This window comes from Phocoena phocoena, chromosome 2, assembly GCF_963924675.1.
Source record: "Phocoena phocoena chromosome 2, mPhoPho1.1, whole genome shotgun sequence".
NCBI lineage: Eukaryota > Metazoa > Chordata > Mammalia > Artiodactyla > Phocoenidae > Phocoena > Phocoena phocoena.
The window spans coordinates 97,171,386-97,194,451 of NC_089220.1; the positions used below are offsets into that span (position 1 = coordinate 97,171,386).

The following is a 23,066-nucleotide window of genomic DNA, read 5'->3' on the forward strand; positions in this document are numbered from 1 at the left end:
CAACCTGGAAGGCAGATGTATACCAAGGAGGGTGATCAGACAGAGAAAAGAAAAATCAGAGCTCCAAGCAAAAGCTAAATTCTATCAACTAATCACAGAAAAGCCAGGGAATTCTGAAATTCTGGGACTATAAAAATATCCAGAACCAACTTTTAGTACACCAGATCCCAAGCTCTGCTGGCAAAGAATCTTCAAGAAGATGGGATGGGGAAGTGAAGAGAGGACAACACAGGAACTCAGCCATGAGAGAAATCTGGCAGGTCAAAGTCTGGCTACAGGATCCATCCACAAGTGGATTCAGCTATACTGACACGGAGAGAGCAGAGACAGGAACCAGAAAGTCTCAGTTTCGGCTCTAAACCCAATTTACTGTGTGATTCAATCACGACTGGGCTCCTAAACTCTCCTCAGAAGGGAGAGAACAGATAATTGGACCACTTCTGGTTCTAACAGGCTACAATGCTAAAACTAGGAATAAAGGGTCTGATGAACCTGTCTCCCTCCATTACTACATTTTAGGCATCCAGATTATTATTTTAGTTCAAGGAGCAAAAAAGGAAGTAAGACATTTGCTACCGGAGAGTAAATGTAGAGGGCCAAGTTTTGTATAATGAGACCTCTAGTGGGAGCTGGGAAGAAAGTAGTAAAGGTGAGTACAACTTCATATTTTGTAAGCTTTCATAATAGCTTTCTAAAAACCAGCAGGTCTCAGACAACATGTGAAGACAAAAAAAAAAAAACTAAACTAAAATTTTCAGTTATACTTGGATGTGCATGAAGTTAAACACGTGTATAAGAAAGGCCCTGCTGCTCACAGCAGCCTCTTATGACCATTTCTTAAATATCTGATAGGAATAATCATACCTGGGCCGAAAGCTTACGCAGGATATTTCAATTTAGGACAAAAGCTGTTTCCAGACTAATATGAGCTTCATAGTATGTAGAAAATTACAAAAGATGTCATTTATGTCATTATTTGTATTTAATGTCATGAATGCTATTTGGGGATGCAGAGAACTGGTTGTGCCTTCAGGATGTCATTATTAAAACCCAATTCAGAAAAATGGATGAGCATATTAGCTGGATATATTTTTCAGTAAGTTCATGCTCTTAGTTCCAATGAATAAAGCTAAAGTTTGTTGTTGTTGTTACCATCTTTATTGGAGTATAATTGCTTTACAATGGTGTGTTAGTTTCTGCTGTATAACAAAGTGAATCAGCTATACATATACATATATAGCCATATCTCCTCCCTCTTGCATCTCCCTCCCACCCTCCCTATCCCACACCTCTAGGTGGTCACAAAGCACCAAGCTAATCTCCCTGTGCTATGTGGCTGCTTCCCACTAGCTATTTTACATTTGGCAATGTATATATTTCAGTGCCACTCTCTCACTTCGTCCCAGCTTACCCTTCCCCTTTATGGACAACCTGGAAGAAATGGAAAAATTCTTAGAAAAGTACAAATTTCCAAGACTGAACCAGGAAGAAATAGAAAATATGGACAGACCAATCACAAGCACAGAAATTGAAACTGTGATTAAAAATCTTCCAGCAAACACAAGCCCAAGACCAGATGGCTTCACAGGTGAATTCTATCAAACATTTAGAGAAGAGCTAACACCCATTCTTCTCAAACTCTTCCAAAATATAGCAGAGGAAGGAACATTCCCAAACTCATTCTACAAGGCCACCATCACCCTGATACCAAAACCAGACAAAGATGTCACAAAGAAAGAAAACTACAGGCCAATATCACTGATGAACATACATGCAAAAATCCTCAACAAAATACCAGCAAACAGAATCCAACAGCACATTAAAAGGATCACACACCATGATCAAGTGGGTTTTATCCCAGGAATGCAAGGATTCTTCAATATACGCAAATCAATCAATGTGATACACCATATTCACAAACTGAAGGATAAAAATCATATGATAATCTCAATAGATGCAGAAAAACTTTCAGCAAAATTCAACACCGATTTATATTAAAAACTCTCCAGAAAGTGGACATAGAAGGAACCTACCTCAACCATATATGACAAACCCACAGCCAACATCATTCTCAATGGTGAAAAACTGAAACCATTTCTGTTAAGATTAGGAACAAGACAAGGATGTCCACTCTCACTGCTGTTATTCAACATAATTTTGGAAGTTTTAGCCACAGCAATCAGAGAAGAAAAAGAAATAAAAGGAATCCAAATGGCAAAAGAAGAAGTAAAGCTGTCACTGTTTCAGATGACATGATACTATACATAGAGAATCCTAAAGGTGCTACCAGAAAGCTACTAGATCTAATTGATGAATTTGGTAAAGTAGCAGGATACAAAATTAATGCACAGAAATCTCTTGCATTCCTATACATTAACGATGAAAAATCTGAAAGAGAAATTAAGGAAACAATCCCACTTACCACTGCAACAAAAAGAATAAAATACCTAGGAATAAACCTTCCTAAGGAGACAAAAGACCTGTATGCAGAAAACTGTAAGACACAGGTGAAAGAAATTAGAGACAATACAAACAGATGGAGAGATATACCATGTTCTTGGACTGGAAGAATCAACATTGTGAAAATGAATATACTACCCAAAGCAATATACAGATTCAAAGCTAAGTCTTCATACATACACTTTGTTTTTACCAGCATAGGGGAAATATTCCATGAGAAGAGATGCTTTCTTTTCTGAGAATTGCTTCCTGTTACATTTTTGCATTTGCTGCTCTCTTAGGGCCAGTTTCAACATAAGTCATTGGTACAGAAGGAGTGCTCCTGTTAGGATTCCTTTAAATGGGTCCAGATGGTACTCTCAGTCTATAAGTGGCATTACCAGCTTTCAAAAAGAAAGATTTTATTCTCTTTCATTTCTTTCCCGTTATAAGCCACTAACCCTTTTAGTTAACTCAACATCTGAATTTCTATAAACTTCATTTTTTACTCCTCAAAATATCATCCATTGTAGTAGTCATCAAAAATAGGATATAAACAGAAAATATTCCTGATGTCAGACAATGACTTGGTTACCAAGAAAACTCCAATTTTCTGTAAGGAGTAACATTTACCATCATTTTTTAATCAGAACCAGCAATTTGCTCAATAACAGAACATCTAAATCCACTGGAGTGAATTTGTATCCCAGAAGATTTAGACCTCTTTCAGTAAGTTGAATAGGTCCATCTTTAGGTCCTACAAGAACCTGGCCTTAACAAATTTGGCAAGTCACAGGGTTTCTGTTTTTGTTTTGCTTTTAATTACAACTCAGAAAAAAAAATATGTAGGAAAGAAAAGAAATGAGGGAGAAACAAAAAGTCTCTAAATGGTTATGGTGGGTAATATGGTAGGTACATTATTACATAATATATATTTTCTAAAATATCCCTATAAAATTATTGTGCAAATGGTGTCAAATTTAAAGACATGCTTTAATAAATTATGCTACTCTGTCCCTAGATTAATCTAAATACAAAATAAAACTGCCTGATATGTTTAACTTTTCGTCATGATTCTAAGATAGAATCCTCACCCACAAGTCAACTGATGACTATAATCAGAATATTTAATTCAAGAGAAAAGTTATAATCCTAGATTCCCATGTTTCTTACAGGATTGACTAATATTGTGGGGGTGGGGAAAAATACTGAGGTAAATCTAGGCTAAATCTAGCGCTAAAGAACAACATAAACATTTATTCAGTGAAAAGATTTACTTTAGAATTAACAGAAGGGATAACATTTTTTGAAACCAACTAAAATCAAAGCAGAACAAACCCTTCTTCTTGAAGGAATGAGAACTTCCTATCAGCAATTATAAAAACAATAACACTGACCTTGAATCAGCCTTACAGGTCTTTGTACACAATTATATTATCAGCTTTATGAATTTTCAGTTGCTATCTCAGCCAAAACACATATATGCAGAGTTGGTCAGTAATAGGAAGATGGCTACTTTAACAGCTTTCACTGAAAGAGGCATTTGAGAAAGTACACATTCCACCAGCTTTTCCCATGTTAAAAATGACAGCTTTTTCAAATCCTGCTTAGCACACCTTAGACGAAGGGTTAATGACATCTCAAGTAAACAATAAAAATTCAAAATCAAGTTCAGTCAAAACTAGAAATAATTTAAATAAATTTTATCTGCAATTTAAATAAACTATATTTCCATCAGTCTGCTGAAAGGTTTTTACACAAGGAAATTTTTAAAATTAAATATTGGAATTCGAAGTAAACTCTGGAAATTTTTTTCTCATCTTGAGTATATAATTTCACTGCCTCTTCTGTATCTTAAATATAACAGCTAGCAACAGCAGAGAAAGCCAGTGAAAAAAGTCCTTGTGTGTGGTTACTGTAATTAAAAGATTCAATATCTATTACCGCCAGCCAGGTATCATAGCAACCCTGTATTGCTGAAAACGCTAGAAAAATCTTCAAAACCAGCAAGACTCTGCGTTAGGGAAATCTTCAACAACACGGGGGACATTACTGCCTGTCAACATCTGTGGGTGTTGCCATGGGCACAGCCACAAAGAACCCTGCCATCTGTACAAAAAGGTACACACACAGAGAAGATGGGAGGACACAGAAGATAAACTGATAAGAGAATCAAAAAGAAGAAATAATTTCACTGGCAGTATACAATAGGCACACAATTTTGAGTCCATGTTTTACACTAATTCTTTTCTATTGTAGCTGGAGAATCCAAATTCAACTTAACTGTAATTGTGACTAAACATGAACCAGGGGGTGGAAATAATATCCTAAAACTCTGCACTTGTACCATTTATCACAAGTCTTAATTTGAAACTCAAAGTGAATTACATTTAAAATAATACTTAAACTTCCACTTATAAACCCTTGATAGTTGTTTATAAATCTACAGAAGAGAAAAGAACAGGTTACCATGAACAAGAACCCAGTATTGATTTTTCGGCAGTGCAGTAAGGCATCTCCATTCTATTTGGCTGCTGTCAAAGCCACTCTTTAACAGCTGGAGTCAAATTGCACTATTTACAGAAAGAGCCCTTGTCAAGTGGACCATAAGTAGCCTAACAATACGCTATTCAAATGGCACTTTGCCACACAAATTGCTGACTTGATGAATAACCTATGTCAATCACTAAGGCTAATATAAAAGTTTCATTTTTATGAGAGGTTTTACATTCACACATTAAGTAAGCTTTCTTTGAAGAACTATTAGGCTATATATTTCAGGCCTTTGGACGCTGAAAATAATTAAAATCTGTTTAAATACATCAAGGGAACTTGACAACATTAATATGGATCTGGTGTTAACTACATTTGTCACACGAGTCAGAACAGTGCCCTTCTGTTTCTGGCACTCCCCACCGGCACGTGCAACACAAAGCCGGACTCAGACCAGCCGCGCACCATGAAATAGGAGCATTCTCCTTTTGTGCCTCTGATTTACATGGCCAACGAATGTTTAGATACAAGCACGGCTTTGAAGTACTGTGAGGAAATTCAGGGTTGCTTCTGTGCGCGCGGCGGACAGCTGGAGTCATTTAACGGTGTGGGGTTCCTACTTTTCACAGTGACTCTGAGACCTCCTGAATTCGTTTTGGAACAAAGCTGTGATATGCTTTTCAGAGTTTTCCTCAACACTGAGGGAAGTTTGTATCAAAAATGCTTAAACTCACGCCACAAAGTAAGAAAAGGGATATCCTTTATAAAACAGCTACAAAAAATTGCGAATTACAGCAATTTTTTTGACTTACAGTAGTTAAAATTACCATATGAAATGCTTATGAGAAATGGTTACACTGTCAAAAACTTGCACCGCTTCACATGTGTTTCAAAAAGCAAATTGACTTCTATATTTCTCTATTGTATATTTCTCTATTCTATCTCACTAGGACAGGTGATACCATTTAGGCACTAAGTTTTGAGTTGGGATTCACTAAATCAAAATACTTAAAACAAAAATCTTAATCCAATGTTAACAGAGAAATTCCTATATTTTCATGAAGGGCTGGCATGTCTAATAATAAAAATCTGTTTTCTTTTAAAATTATATAAAATTGATGCAAAATATTGTCTACATTAGAAACAATAGGCATATGTTGTTTATTACGTTAAAAAGAATACTGAAAATTAACTACAAATCAAAAATGGGAAAATTATCATTCTATATTCAGGATTTATCCCTATATAACACAATTGTTTTCAAATAAATATTATTTGTTCTTTTTGTAATAATTCAATTTTGATAATAAAATATAGATAGTTTAATGCAAACTGAGTTAACCTGCAACATGCAATATTGCCACAGTGAATTATTATTTCATGTTGATACATGTAAATTTGCAGGTGAAATTTTCAAATTGCACAATTAACAAACTACTCTAGTTCCATTTTGGTCATGTTTTTGTTTCATAAAATGTAAAGGAAATAATGTTGCATTCCAATAAAGTAATATGTAGTAGTGGGATCTGATTTTCTATTGGTGGCCTACCAGTACACCATCTGTGTTTTACAAGAGGTAGCAGGATAAAGCTCTAATAAGATTTTTCAGCAAATGGCACCAAACAGGCATAACTCTAAGGTCAACTAAAGGTTAAAAAAATACAAACATATTTATAGAAAGCTCAACTGGAACGTAAATAAATGTAAATGCATTATTTATAATCAATTTTATATATTTAGATAATGATGCATGTATAAGTGCTTTATTTAAAGAAAATTTCATTTTAAAACATCTTGCTTGGATTAGGAAGCATAATGTACACATTTGTTTTCCACAAAGGGCGGATTTTCAAACACATCAATTTCATGAATGCTGTCAGGAAACAGACTTGATACAAGGGCTTTTGGATTACATTCCTTATAATGCAGAAGTTGGGATAAGTTGCTTTATTAAAAATTTAGATATCTAGGGAGGGGGTAGGTATTGGCTATTTTGCTAGTTCCTCCAAGTACCTCACGATTTCCAAGTCTAGAGAGGACTGACTAGATCAGAAATTGGCAAATAATGGCCAGCGAGTATCAAATGTGGTCCACTGCTTGTTTTTGTAAATAAAGTTTTATCAAAACACAACCACACTCATTTGTTTAAGAATGGTCTGTGGTGGCTTCTGTGCTCCAACAGCAGAAATGAATAGTTGCAACAGCAAAAATACGGCCTGCAAAGCCTAAAATATTTACCATCTGGTCCTTTACAAAAAAGTTTACTTATCCCTGGTCTAGTTCAACATTTATCCAACATAAATAAAATGCAAACTGCATGTGTAATTTTAAATTGCCTAGTAGCCATATTGAAAAACATAGAAAGAAACAGGTGCAATTGCTTTTAATAATATATTTTATTTAAGCCTATATATCCAAAACATCATTTTAACATGTGGTGTTAGCCAAATTTCAAGTGCTCCATAGCCATCTATGGTTAATGGCTGCCATATTAAACCATGTAACTCTAAAAAAGCAACCAGGGGGAGCTGTTGGGGACCCATTCTACAGAAAATCAGGTTATTTTTTTAAAAGGCATTTCCAGAACATTACAATGGGTCTAAATTGTGGCAGTTAAAATAATCCTGTTTATTTTTTTACTTATTTTACAGACAAGAAGTGTGGAAAAAGAATTTAAAACCAACCAACAGAATAATAGACAAAAAAGACCTTCCCTCGTTAAAATCTGATGAGGTAATGAAGAGTTTTGCCATGTAAAGATGATTTTAGTAAGGTTGTTTATTTTCTACTTTGAAGCTAAATTCCTCCCACTGCAATTTAAACAGTTTTTATCTTGTCTTATCCTCAGCAGAATCTGAGAAAAGCAGTTCCCCATCACTAATATGATATTGTATTCCTTTAAATCCTTTAAGACTCTGGTCCTCTCCTACCCCAAAGATTTTTCTTTGCCTAGCTGCACAAATTCAACTCCTTTGGCCTTTCTAATTGGACCCGTTTTTTAAATGTTTTATTGTATTTGTTGTTCTCTTTAAAACCTTCTCCTAAATCTATATGCACTCTTCAAATGCAAGAAGGAAAAGTGGACACAGCATCCTAATAAATGCAAAGTATTGCCAAACACAAAGAGCTCACCACACAGATATTACATACTATTCTTCCTTTTAAACAGTTCATGCTACCATTCGAAAATATTTCACTTGTCTCTCACTGAAGTCCATACCAAAAAATTCTGAAACACAGAGTAACCCTACATTGTTCCAAATTTTACAGGCTTATTGTCCCTCATTTTTCCCAGCTCTGAAATAAGTGTGATTCCTCTTCTATAAATCTGATTTTTTTTCTTATGAAAACTAATGAAGCATTTTACTATATTAACAAAAAGGAGAATGGAGAATTTATAAGCATTCTTGAAATGTTATGCTTATCAAATTCATAAATAAAAGATTAAGATAAAACAATCTTAAAGGCTTAAGTCTAAGACGATGAGAAGAAGATATGCAGTACATAATTGGAGAAGATATAACTTAGGAGAAGCACAAATAAAAATAGCTCTACTCAACAGTAAGCTCAATAATAAGAGAAATAAAGTACATAGAACAAAGGAGGTGATAGTCCTGTCTAATTCAATTCTCCACCTCTGTAGAGAGTAAAAGTTGGAAATTGCAGTCATCTAAGGTAAAGGGCAGCAGCTAGGAAATGAAGTTGGAATCAGCCTAAGAGTAGGAAAACAAGACCCCGGCATTTTATTGCCTCCTGGAGTCAAGAAAGAAACAAAATTATATAAAGAAAATGAAATCTATATATACTGTTATCACTACCTAAAGGGTAGCTCTGAGGTCCTGCAAGAAACAGCAGTCAGTTTACCTTCTGGGAATTAAGCTAGTAAAATAGGCACTTGATGAATGAGATTTGCTCTTGCAGACCTTAGGCATATGACATGCACAAGTCAAGAGACATATCCAGGTTCTCATCCACTATTCTAGCATATAATTTCCACTATAAAATACAAATTCTATTGTGAAAGAAAAGCAACAAAGCCACATTAAGATGGGAATGCTTGGCAGTCAGCTGGGCTCACTCACTGGGCTTTATTTACCCCAACCTTAAAATATGTAATGGAAGTGTGGTTCTGTCTCCCACTTTAGGAGACTAAGACCCTATCACTTTCAACTTCAGTTGTGAATGTTAAAAAATTTCATCATATTGATATAATTGTCCTTATAAAACATGACTTCCTGAGAATTCCCTGGTGGTCCAGTGGTTAGGACTCCGAGCTTCCACTGCCGGGGGCACAGATTGGAATCTAAGGTCCCACATGCCACACAGCATAGCCAAAAGAAAAAAAAAACCATGACTTCTTCTTTCAAGTTAAGAACATGAAAAACAGATTTGGAAAATCTAAAAACAATTAGACTAAATGAGAAAAGGAAAGAAAGGGAAAAAAAAGCTGCAGCCTAATCACTGGTTTTAACATCTGCAGGAGAAAGCATAAACAAAAGTAGCTGGCCTAAAGAGAGAAATCCAAAATTTAGAAATTTTTCAATGTATATCAGCCTTGACCAAGGGAGATAGTACCCCATGGGCTGAAAGCACAGACTGCATTATGTTCTTAGAGCTCAGTGAATGAATACCCTGGGGCTCTGACTCCATGCCCATCAAGGAATCCTCTGCTAAAATTCCACCTCCCTGCTCTCCCCCATGCCCTGTAGCTTTGCTACTGTGAGACTGTGCTGAGCAACGAACTGCCATCATATTTATCATTATACATTAAAGAATTGTCATTCTAGTTTAAATATTCATTTCTTGGGTGTTTGGTTAGTATGACTCAGTTCTCAAAAGGTTGCCAAACTCTGGCCTCACTGATAAAATCGAAATCTAGTCTTTAAACCTAAAAAGCTGAGGCTCATGCGCTGGTGCCCTCACCTCCACCCCCCCTGCAGCTTTGAGGCAGAGCTTAGCAGCCAATTGGCCTTACCTAAAAAATGACACATCCTTTTGCCTCTAACTACATACATACACATGAGATAAAATAAAGTCTTATTTAAAGTCCTTATTAATGTTACTTTGAGTCTTCATAATATCATTAAAATAACGGAAAATGTTAACAACATATAAATAAAAATCAGCTAAAATTTGACTTAGAAACCCCACTTCTGGAAATATATCACATTAAATAACACTAAGTATTAAAAAAAAGAAAACTTTAGGTTCATAGTTGTGTTAGTCCTAAACTGAAGCATAAAAAACAATCCATATATTAAGCCATAGGAAAATAATTCATATCAGTATAGAGCATAATGCAGCCATTAAAAAGAAATCGACATTATTATGAAAATATGTTTACATAAAAAATACTACATTATATATACGCATATAAATGCCACAGTTGCAACCTGAGGAGGGGATAACTTGGAGATGTAGATGACAGAAGAATGGAAGAATCCCTTAAAGAAATCAGATTAAATTGCTATGTCATGTTTAGAACTGAAAAATAATCAAACTCATGCAAATTTCTGTGACACAGGTTAACGTGGCTTGAGAAAATGAATGTAAACCCCATCATTGTGTGTTAACTGAGGCCTGGAATCCTAAAGAGCTAGTGATCCTAGAGATGCTGAGTATACCAAAAGAACTGCCCAAACAACGATCCAGTTTTTCTGATGGTTTTGGGTTTATTTGTAATCATTTTAAAAAGAGGTCAAATACCCAAGTGAAAAAAAAATTGATCCCGACCATAGAATATAATTTTCCCCCCTTTTCATTGAAAACCATCTAGAATTCAAGGATTAATATAAAACTGGCTCAATCTTGATAAGCCAGGACCTGTCTTATCAAAAAAGAATGCTATAGTCATTCAAAACTAATAATCACTCAAAAAGTTATCCTGATTCACCCAAGATCGCTTGCTAGGTACTTCTGGTAGATGTGATCATCTCTGAGTTCTTATCTTTGTACTGATATTTAATGGCCACACATTTATGAAAGCACTTTACTTCTTACTCAGGGTTGATAATGTTCTTCGTGAGCAGCAGCTTGATTTGAACTTACCTTACATGAAGACTCCACCTGCAGACCAGGGCAAGGTATTGGCCCAAACTGGTAGGAGCTGGGGGACCTCTGTTCTACACTTTTGTGCTTACGTGTCTCTGAGGCAACTGGAAGTACAGATTCAGGCTTTAGAAGCTGTGAATCATCACAACAATTAAGAATAATCCTTGCTCTTTCTCCCGTTTCATGTCTTTCCAAAGTGCCTGGAAAACAAGATTAGAAATAAAAATTTGTGCAAAATATTTACCCCCAAAGGATGAAAAGAAGAAACCACTTGTAACACAAAATCACGATTCTTTAAGTTATCGTGCCTTACTATCTCCTTGCAACCAAAAGACAGCCTGGAGCTTTCTCTAAATTATTCAAATCATCATATTACAAAGGCTGAAATTATAGACTTGAAAAGCTCATCTTCCTCTTTGTGCTTTTTCATCCACTGAAATCAACAGGGCATTCAATAGTCGTTAACAGTAAAATCTCATACTTATTATACAGTATGCAAGTGATCAATAACAAACAACTATGGAATATTTTAGTGCTGTCCCCTAGTGTTCCAACTCACAAACAACAGAGAATCCACAGTGCTTTGCTTGGGTTCCCAACCTTAAAATGTTTCTATTGGTAATACAGCATTTACATGAATAGGGGAAATAAGAACAGAGATGCCCAAGTACCCTCAGCTTCAGGAATCCAGGCCACTCTAGGGTTTTGTTGGTGGTGGTGGTATTGCTGATATTGTTGTTGTTATATATTTTGGCTTTTATTTCTTATTTTATTCGGAGAGAAAAACATTATTTTGCCCTCTTCTCTGCCATTCTTGCAGTTTCAGAATTTCAAAGTACTGGCAATTTCAATTTACAGTTAAAAGGAACAAGTATGAAATAGAGCAAAAGTATCAGAAAACAATTCGCAGAGAGTGTTTTTATAAAATACAATGTTATGACACTCAGTGGAATCTTGGTAACGCATCTCCCTGTGAACTGCTTTCCCTAGTCCCCTAGAGGGCATATTTCTGGCAAGTTATACCACACCACAGCAGCTCCACTACCATCCAGTGACCACAGCTATAACCTCTCCAGCAAGGTCAGGATCTTAGCCCTGGGGTTGGGGAGGTCTCTTCCTTGGGCAGCTATCTCAGCTCTAGGGTAATGTCTGCTCCTTAAATCTGCTATTCCTATACTGTTTAGTTTTCTTTAGTTCTTATTAACCTGTCCCTCCCACTGAAATTCTTTATGGTGGTTACTAATTTTTTAATGTTAAATGATCTCTGTTCAAATTACTATGTCATTTCTCTCTCCTGATTATATCCTGATTAATATTAATATATCACAGTAAATCACTTCTGATGCAGGATGTTCCTTTAAATATATTCCTGAAATTATGGAATTTACATGACTTCAGAGATATACTTAAATTGTTAGAGAGGGTCAATAGCAAGAACAGTAGTCCTAATGTAAATAGTAACCTAGGCGGCAGGGCAGGCCCCAAGGAGGTCCAACACAGGATGCCTTTTTCAACTCTAATAAGCTGCCTTTGGCAAGAGACAGAATAGTCACTACTGCCTGATATTAAAGAAATATCAGAAACTGAAGGCTTACAAAACTGCTTAATTCACCTTCTAATTTCAGGGGATCTTTTCCTTTCCAAAGTGAACTCAATGATAATTAGGTTTTTTTTTTTTTCTTTTGCACTGTACTACATCACGAATATGATTGAACTCACACCTACTCTTCATTTGGATCAATCTGAACATGATAAGGAAATATGCAGAGACATATGTGAGTTAAATATTATTGAAAGTGACAATACCATTTCCTCCCTCAAAGTAGATGTGCAAAAAATACCATAAAATCTACCCCAAGTAAAATATTCATTGTATAAAATATCATTAAAAAATCATAAATATCTTGCATTTTTTATATGAGGTTTTATACAATTTGTTTTAATCCTAACTATACAATAGTACATTAAAGAATGGAAACAACCATAAGAGAGCTTAGAACAATTAACATGCTATGGGAAAATGAAGGAAAGATGGCACTGGCAAGTATTCCAAGCAGTTTTCACGGATCCAAAATTACGTATTCCTCAAAAAGCCAGTGCACAGAAACTTAAGAAGCAGCCAAGATCCCCTTTGCAGAGCCTAGGTCCATATTGACAATATTTCCATTTGTATATCCTGCTTTCGTCACTAATTCAAGCACCCCACAGCATCCCTAATCACATTTTCTTTTTTTACACCAGAACTTTCTCTGTGGCCCCCTTTGGAACCGTGTGCCTAGCTGTGGTCCTCTCTACCACCAAGGCTGATAGCCCTGAGACATCACTGCATGGTGGGTAAGAGCAGGCTCAGCACCAGCCTGCCTTGCACTTGAATCTTGGTTTTACCCTTACCTGTTGTGTGGTCTTGGGCAAGTCATTTCATTTCTGTGCCTCAGTTTCCTCATCTGTGCAATGGTGATATTAATCCTTCTTACCTCACAGGGTTACTATGAGAATTCGATTGAGTAGACATGTAAAACGTCTTAGAATAGGTTCTGGCACACAGTGGGTGCTGTGCCATATGACAGTCCTCCTCTGACGTCAGTGGGTTCTCACTCAGCCCCTCGTGAGCCGTTTAGCTCTGTGGCTCTGGGATCTGCCTGACACCAGGCCTGAGCTCACTGAGCATAAGATCAGCGTGGTCCCCCCGCCTCCTACCTGAGACTCGAAACTCCTCCTTGCCTCTCAGGGTAGGTTATAATCAAAATCAGAGTGGGATTATACATTTGCCTTACTTTTTAATCCTCCTCAGTGAACCAGGCTGGAGTCTGGCCTAAATTAAAGGCTAGATAAATACTTCTTAATGGATTATATGACATCAGCAACCTGGCTAATGATTTTTCACGGTGGCTACACTTGGGATTAAATCCAAACTCCTTGACCCACAAGTCATATTCTCACCCCTGCTTCCTCCCATGTCATCCTCCCCTTGCTCACAAATTAGATTTTTTTTTTTTGAGAAAAGATCTTTGAAAATAAATTCTCTCCTGCTAGCTCCATCTTTCTCCTTAAGAATTAGCTTAAAACCTCACCTCCTCAGAGAGGCTTTTCTAAAGTAAATTCTCCTCTGATGCATTGTTTTCTATCTCAGCTTCTTTACTTTGCAGAATTTAACACATTTGTAATTGGTATATTTTACCTGCTTACTTAAATGCAGAGCTGTCTCTCTACTAGATGCTAAATTCTTTTTGGCAAGTATGTATTCTATGAGCTTGGTACAAAGCAGAGCTCAATATGTGCTCACTGAATGAATAAAACAAATTTTACCCTTTTCTTGTAGCAGTGGAAGGAGGTGGCTATGAAAGCATCAGAGCATGCCAAGGTCTCAGAAGAAAACACCAAATTATACCCATTATAAACTTCAACCCTAGAGCCCAGGAGGAGCCAACACTGGGAAAAGCAGCATTCACATGCCTGACGCCTGTCCCAGGTCTCAGCAGTGTGGCCAGGTCCTTCCTGATGTCCCAAGAATCTGGAACTGGAAACACAAGTAAGTCTCTGAATGACATATTTTAATTTGACCTGTGGAGTAGCCGCTTGCTAGCTACCTAAATGGTCCTAATAAAGAGGGCACAGAGGAGATGTTTCTGTTTCCATCCAAACAGACATGAAAAGTTAAGTACAGTTCCAGATAGCAATCAGAGCAGAGAGACAAAGGCTTAAGCATTATCAGCAGATGAGTGAGGATTAAATCCCAATGAAAGAATGTCATTTTCAAGAGAGTTTGGAGGGAGATTTGTCAAGAGACCGGCATAAAACCTTTAGCAGTTTCTGCACATAGAGAGGAAAGGAGAGAAGGAAAATTCAGAAACTGTTGTAAATCAGTATGTTGCTAAAATACAGTCATATTTTAAGTGCATTGGGATTGTCAATTATTTATAAGGCATCTATAGCTTTTTTGTTTTGTTTTTAAATAGGGCAAATAATCACTTTGTAATGTGCCTGTAATGAAATCTGATTTTGAAGTATCAAGATATTTTAAAGCAAGACATGTACTAGGAAGGATGCTGCCTTCAATTGTGATAGAAAAACAAGGCAGAGGGTAAAGAGAATGCATTTAGATGATAAAATATCCCTGATATGTCATAGACTTGAATATCTACATAAAGAAAGGAAGGAGTAGTAATATTCTACACTTGATTCCCTTCCACATGATCAGAAGTTGCCCCCTTGATTTTATTTCTCTTATAATCTTCCCATATTTTAAATACTTGCTATCTTCTATCTAAACAGTTTTTCAGCTCCCACTAATATGTGCTTTCCAAAATCAACAAAATTATCATAGCCTGCTACCAATTAATGAATAGCTTTAAATTACATATTTAAAAGCCCCAGCCAGATAAACTTTGCTCTACAACTTAACATCTAGATCAACTAAGTCTGTAGGAAAAGCAATAGCTATAATCTCATAATGGACAGAAATGGTTAAAAAAGAAAACATAATCACTTGATGAATACATCTGCAAATAATGAGTAAATTAAGATTCAAAAACAATATGCAGATGGGTTAACTTTTTATCACATTGTACAGAAACATTTTATTTCCTTAAAAATTATATGTAAATAAATTTGAGACAGTAATTGATTTGTTATAACTTATGGTGTTTTTCTTCAGAAGAACTCTGTAGAAATAGCATTACTACAGAAACATAAAATCCACCCAGCACAGTAAAATCACGTATATTATAAACCAACAAATTTTAAACAATTTGCTTAACCAAAAATGTTTTCTCAAGTAAATATTGTGCTTATTATGGGATTGTGAAAAAATCAGAATTTGGTAAATAATTCCTATTATGTGATTAGTAATTAATATAAATTGTACTTATATGACTAAAGCTTAACATTAAGAATATGTGAGTGGACACATCATAGAGTTAGTCTTTTTTCTACATCAGGTAGGCATTTTCTAACTGAATCCACCACAATATTGGGCAGTAATTAAGAGGACAGTTATATTTGAAAGTGACTCTCTCTAAAAGAGAATAGGCCAAAATAATGGCCTCGCTACCAAATCTTGTAGTCAAATTAATAAAATCACCTTTCAACAAAACAGCTGACTGACAGCTGTAATCCAATTCCACATATCAAGGAATCTGACCACTGGGTCTGTTGTAAGATTTACCATTTATCTTCAGTTACACATGAAGTTCATTGCCTTGCTCGCAGAAGTGTATGGAGATCGACCTGGTGCCCCCTTCCTAACAAAACCATTTCACAGTTACTGCATCTTACTCCAGAAAATGTATAACTGATGGGGGTTCTGATCAGGGACAGGGGACCCTGGAGGTATCAAACTTAGCTAAGTAGAAAATAAGGAAAAGGTGGGGTTAGGTGATGGATCTGAAAACATTAAACGAGGCATAAAGACATGTACCTTCACTCCTAAATGTATTTGAATATAATAAATTCAGCTGTAAAATAGATTGCCAAGGAGGCAGCTCATTTTGCTCTATATAAAAGTCCTAATATGATAAACTCACGATTGGCTTCATGTCAACCTTCTGTACCTTAAGGGTGTGTAGAATACATTTTCACAAAGTCTCTGACCACCACGACCTTAACCCCAGCTCTGCCACTGCCTCTGGCACATTCAAAGAAACACTGGGATTTATCAGCTGGGCCACCTCAACACTCACATCTAATTCTGATCACTGACCTCCAGAAAAACTGAATAAAGGAGTGGGGATGGGGTGGGGTGAAAGAAAAAAAAGGACCAAAATACATCGAGGTTTAAAGTTGTTGAGATATAAGGATTACAAATAATGCATTAATTGTAAACAAATATGAAAGTAGAGTTCTTTGGATAAGGTATTTACTTATTAAATATTCCTTCTTTTTAAACATGTGCTAACACCATAGAAGCTACTATGAATAAATTTCAATTTTTAACCTCATTCTAAGACTTCATATAATTTTAAAACAAATTTAAGAAGTGAATGTTTATGGAAAAGTATTTCTATATTATGAGACAAAAAATATATTTAATTAAGTTTATAATTACCTATTATATACAAAACATTAAAATTGGACTGCCTCTAAGTATTGTAAAAGGCCACTCACTCTGTATTTTTGATTCTTTTACACCAGACATGCTTATTTTTTACTTCTAAAATATTTCAAAAATAGACTTTTTCCTTTCATTTTCTTGGTTGAAGGTTAAGTTACTTAGGGGATACAATATTCCTAGAGATTTGACTCTGTCATTTATTCACTTCTGTTGTCAGTTAATTTAATTAGGTATTTATTTGCTGAGTTGATCTGGAATTTTTCCTGGAAAAAGGAAGAGTATTGGACAAGGAAAAATCAGAGAACAGTCTCCTGAATAAAGATGCTGGCTGGGTGAGGGGTGAAGTCATATGGAAAGTCCCTTTTTTCTGGAGGGATATGGTGGTCACGGGAGGACAAAAACCTTTTGATTGCAATCAATTTCCCCTTGGTACATGGCAGTGGTTTCCTTTAGGCAAAGAATGGGTGACCAAAGCTCCAGCAGGCATGTCAGCACCAATTCTCAGTGTACCTTCACTATAATCCTGGCACCCCAGTGCCACTTGTACAATTTCATGCCATGTTTCTGTACCCAGTTACCCAAAAAGCTTCTCCTATTTCTTCATTCTTCCATTCTATGGGTTCATTTACCCATGGGGACCTCAAGACACTAACCTACCTGAACACCAATATGATAGGTAGAATTCTACGAATAACCCCCAATAACCCTCATCTTTATGTGATTCCTTCCCCTGTGAATATGATGATAGCACTTCAGTGATTATGTTGTTACATGGCAAAAACTAACACTGCAGATATAATTAAGGTTTCTCCCTTAAAATAGGGAGATTATTCAGGTGGGCCAGGCCAAATTAGCAAGAGTTTTCTCCAGCTGGTGGAAGAGGGGGACTAGAGAGATTTAAAGCATAAGAAGGATGCAAAGTGCCATTGCTGGCTTTGAAGATAGAGGAAGCCACAAAGAAGAATCAGGGAGTAGCCTGGAGGAGCTGAGAGTGACAGCACCAACAGCCAGCAAGGACCTCAGACCTACAACCATAAAGAACTAAATTCTGCCAAGGACTGAATGAGCTTGGAATTGAATTCTTTCTCAAAGCCTCCAGTTCAGAGCTCAGTTAGCTGAACCTTGAATTTGACCTCCTGAAACCCTAAGCAGAGAACCTAGCTGAGCTCACCTGGACTGACTTACATAACTGTGAGTTAATAAATGGGTATTGTTTTGAGTTGCTAAATTTGTGGTGATCTGTTACGCAGCAATAAGAAACTAATGCAGGTAGGACTTGTGGCAGTACTTTTACTTTGGACCACAGATTTAGACCTCAAGTTTTGTTGTTGTTGTTTTCACTATTTTACATGTGAAAGTCCTGCTTCTTAAGCAAAATAAATAACTAAATATATACATGCATAGTCATAGAAATAAATAAACGTGAAGGCTGGCTAGACATTCCATACTTTTTAATAATCCCCTTCTCCTACGTTCATACCCTGAATATTAGAAACCAGGAGGAGAGTCACTAAATAGCTGGGATTGAGCAATAATATACCACATCAAAAAAATGCCTTTTTAAAACTCTAAATTAGGCTTCCCTGGTGGCGCAGTGGTTGAGAGTCCGCCTGCTGATGCAGAGAACACGGGTTCGTGCCCTGGTCTGGGTAGATCCCACATGCCGCGGAGCGGCTGGGCCTGTGAGCCATGGCCGCTGAGCCTGCCCGTCCAGAGCCTGTGCTCCGCAACAGGAGAGGCCACAACAGTGAGAGGCCCGTGTACCGCAAAAAAAAAAAAAAAAAACAAACTCTGAATTATTTCAGAACGAATCATATGTAAGATATGTTTTTTCTCCTCCTTTTTAACATCATCATCATCAAAACTGCCATTAGCTACCATTAATTAAGTACACTTTAATCTTTGCTTAGCACTTAATACACATCTTATTGAATTCTTAATGCAGGAAGATACAAAAAAACAGAGGTTCAGAAAGGATAAGTTTCAGGGGATTTGTGTGTGCTGTGGTTGAGGAAGTGGTCAGGGAAGGTATTTTGACTAAAAGCTAGGAAAAGGCAAGAAGAATGCTGTGCAGTAAGGTACATTTCCACCACAGACCTTGAGGCTTGGCATCTTCAGGGCTAAGTTTAAAGTAAATCATGTTTGGTTGACAATAAGGAGAAGAGAACTAAAGAAAGTGTTTGACTGGCAAGGTAGTCAGGAAAATTTTCAACAGGTCATGTAAAAGATGATAAAGATTCCAATCCATCTGGCCATAATGTATATTTTTAAATGTTTTGGTACTTCTGAAATATATAATTCCATGTTTTACTGGAGGCTTACAAAATAAATGTAGAACATAGCTTATCTTTCAAGTGATCCAAGTTCATTACTAGACACTTGACAATATTGAGGTTAAGAAGCAGTAATGCCCTTTGGAATTACTGATCAGGACTTTCATGGAATGGCTATTTAGTTTACTTACATAGCCAGTGGTCTTTGGTGTGTTCTTAACTCTATAGAACCATTTCCTTTTTCTTATTCTTTAACCAGAGCATTTTATCCTACTCTTCTCACCACCATCACTGTTTCTATAGTTTATAATCCACTGCCACTTCCTCTAAGTGATTTGTATGTAGTTACATATGGCATCAACCATTGTCCTACCCAGTTCTGAATTAGAAAACATTAATGAAGCATTATTCAGCCTTAAAAAGAGAGGATATTCTGACACATGCTACAACATGAATGAACCTTGGTGACATTGTGCTAAGTGAGATAAGTCAATTACAAAAGGACAAATACTGTACTGATTCCATTTTTATGAGGTACCTAGCGTAGTCAGATTCAAATTCATAGAGACAGAAAGTAGATTGGTGTTTGCAAAGGGCTGAGGGGAGGGAGGAATGAAGACTTTTTTTAAATAGGTACAGAGTTTCATTTTTGGAAGATGGAAATGTTCCCAAGATGGTGAGGATGGTTGCACAACAATGTAAATGTGTTTAATTCCCCAGAACTATGCACTGAAAAATAGTTACAATTGTAAAATTTCTGTTATGTATATCTTACCATACAAAAAAAAGCATCTTTGTTGGTAAAATAGCCCAAGGAAAATACAAACAAAAGGAGAAGGACACTGAGAACAGACTCAGGAAACAATAGAGAAAGAGCATACACAAGTAGGACAACCTGGGAAAGAGGGGCTATTGGCCATCAGGAGAAGGCAGTATCATGTGAGGCTGAGGGTGGAGAGAGAAGAGAAGGACACTGATGACAGAGTGCAGACAAGTCAAGTACTTGCCATCCAGAGAATGACAACTGGACTTGGCAACGAGGTGACCTCAAGAACAGTTCTATTAGAATAGTGGAGGCAGAAGCCAGATTAAAATGTGTTAAATAAATGGGAGGCAAGAAAACAAAGACACAGAGTATACATGGCATTTTGTAGAAAGCTATCAAATACTTGGGGGAGAATAACAGAGAAAGATAACAGAAGCCCATAATTCCTTATTCAAAACATTTGAGGTACTTCCCTGGTGGCGCAGTGGTTAAGAATCTGCCTGCCAATGCAGGGGACACAGGTTCGAGCCCTGGTCCGGGAAGATCCCACATGCCGCAGAGCAATGAAGCTGGTGTGCCACAACTACTGAGCCTGTGCTCTAGATCCCGTGAGCCACAACTACTGAGCCCGCGTGCCACAACTAATGAAGCCCACGCACCTAGAGCCCGTGCTCCTCAACAAGAGAAGCCACCGCAATGAGAAGCCCACACACCGCAACGAAGAGTAGCCCCTGCTTGCCGCAACTAGAGAAAGCCCGCGCACAGCAACGAAGACTCAACGCAGCCAAAATAAAAAATAAAAAAATAAATTTATTTAAAAACAAACAAACAAACATTTGGGACCACAGTGTTTTAGAATTCAGGATTTTTCAGATTTTGCAGAAAAAAGATAATGCACAAATGCATATTGTAAAACAATTATAGCAGAGCCTGGAAGAGCAGACAGTAATCAAACGTGTCATATACGTGCAGTAAAAAGAGAATACTCACACTTCGTGGAATAAATAACCTCATGTGAATTAAGGTTTGGTTTTGTTGCCTTACCACAAACTAATAAAAAAAAAACAAAAAACTTTTGTTTTCACAGCTTTTAAGTTTTAAATTGCGGCTAGAAGAACATGGACAATATTTATTTACAATATTGTAAATAAATTCACAATAACTGATAGCCAGGAGGCCAGAACTAACGAAAAGGATATTTTCTGAAATAAGTTGGTAGGGTGCTCAGTTTTCTATAGTATAGGATATTGGATCATGCATTTGACCTCTCCTTATCTCTATTCAGATAAGCTAAGTCATCTAATTCTAAACTTCCAGCTTTGCTGATTGTTTTATTTATATATTATTAGATTATAATGTATTAAAGATTCTTTTAAATCTAGTATTTAAAGAAAGCAAAACTCGCTTTATAAAAATCATTGATGAGGGATAGTTTCATTAACAGGCCAAACTTGGGAAGGCAATCATGCATGTGAAAAATGAAGATAAGAATATGTTTTAAAGATAACAGACATAAAATAAGAAACATGTAAAATGTGATAATCCTAACTAGACTTAAAACTGATGCTTCTGGAAGTAAGAAAAATGTGATGACCAAAGAAGGTTAACCTCCAGTGCAAATCATGGGTTAAAGGTAAACTGTCTTATCAAATCTTCTTATTCCAGTTATTTTCCTGGTTCTCAATTTTGACCTGTCAGCATAAAGTACAATTCATTTAACTAACGTTACAAAAACGACTTGCTATCCCCTCAAACAATGAACAAACTATAAGATGACATCCTGTGTCCCTCAGTGGAGCTTCTGTTACTCTGACTCTTCCAAGTGGCTGAAACAAGTCCGTTGTCTTCTTTGGCCTAGAGTGGATGGAATTCACCTGCATTTGAATGTGAAGGGGAAAAATAGTGGGCCAATCCTGGCACAGGACTTTTGACAAGGCTGAGATTAGCAACCAACTTTTTGTATGGCACAAGATAAAATCTGACAACATTCCCATAGTCAAATTCCCTGCTCACCACCCAAGCCAAGGACTTGACCTTTGGATTTGTTTTCTCCTGATTCAACCCTGGAAACACAAAAGACCTTTCCCATCAAATCCTAACAAGTAAATTAATGGTGGAAGTTGGATATTATTGATACCCTCAGATGAATCAAGTGCGTTCAATATCCTTTATCTCTCAGCCAAATCAGAGAACCTACTTTCCCAAAGAATAACAATCATTACAGTCCACTGAGTCTTGCTTTTCCAATCGTTTCTGTGGCAGCTGGCTACTGTGAAGTTGTTAGGGAATTGAAAGGAGGCAGCATGGGGAGGGGCAGATGGCTCCTTTGGGTTTATTTCACCAAACATGGCAGCTGTGAGACCCACTAATGTTCCAAGTGTTCATATAAAATGCTCGCAAAAGGGGCCAAGTTAAGGAAGAGCCACAGAGCAGCCTTCCTGATGTGTTCCTCTTTTTGTTGCTATAGAATAAGCTCCTGAGAACATTAAATGCAGATTTGTAACTAACATATGCAGCCAGCACTTGATCCAAAATTTAATCAGACTGCAGGAATAAGCTAAAACTGATTATTGCAAGTATTTTCTTTACTAAAATAAAACCCAGAAAGATAGCAGCTGACAAGGGAAATAATAAAAGCAGTGAAGCGTGGCACTTAATTGGTGAAAGTAATTTTAAGAGCAAAAAGTATTTATTTTTATGATTAGAATGAGACTGTATTGATGTTCATATTTTTTTCTGACCATACAAAATGCTCCAAAGACAACCTACAAATACCACAATATGACTAATACATATTAAGATGCCAGAAGATTAAAAAGTGATGAAGTTGAATAATACATTAATTAAAATGTATACACACACACGCATATTCCTGTATGTGTGTTATCAGATAAAAATTAATCATATACTGTAGAATTTTAAAAGTCATCTGGGGTATCTAAAAACAATATGGAGCCGTATTCACATAAAGTATAATTTTTCAATGAAATGTAGA

General features: G+C 36.5%; 1 protein-coding gene across 1 annotated transcript in view; it reads right to left on the reverse strand.

Moving 5' to 3' along the window:
- WDR72 (WD repeat domain 72) overlaps positions 1 to 23,066 on the reverse strand; it is a 187,572-nt gene that overhangs the window by 120,720 nt on the left and 43,786 nt on the right. Inside the window, exon 13 of the mRNA XM_065871729.1 lies at positions 10,981 to 11,183. Coding sequence (XP_065727801.1) covers positions 10,981 to 11,183 — 203 coding nt within the window. The remainder of the gene's footprint in view (positions 1 to 10,980; positions 11,184 to 23,066) is intronic.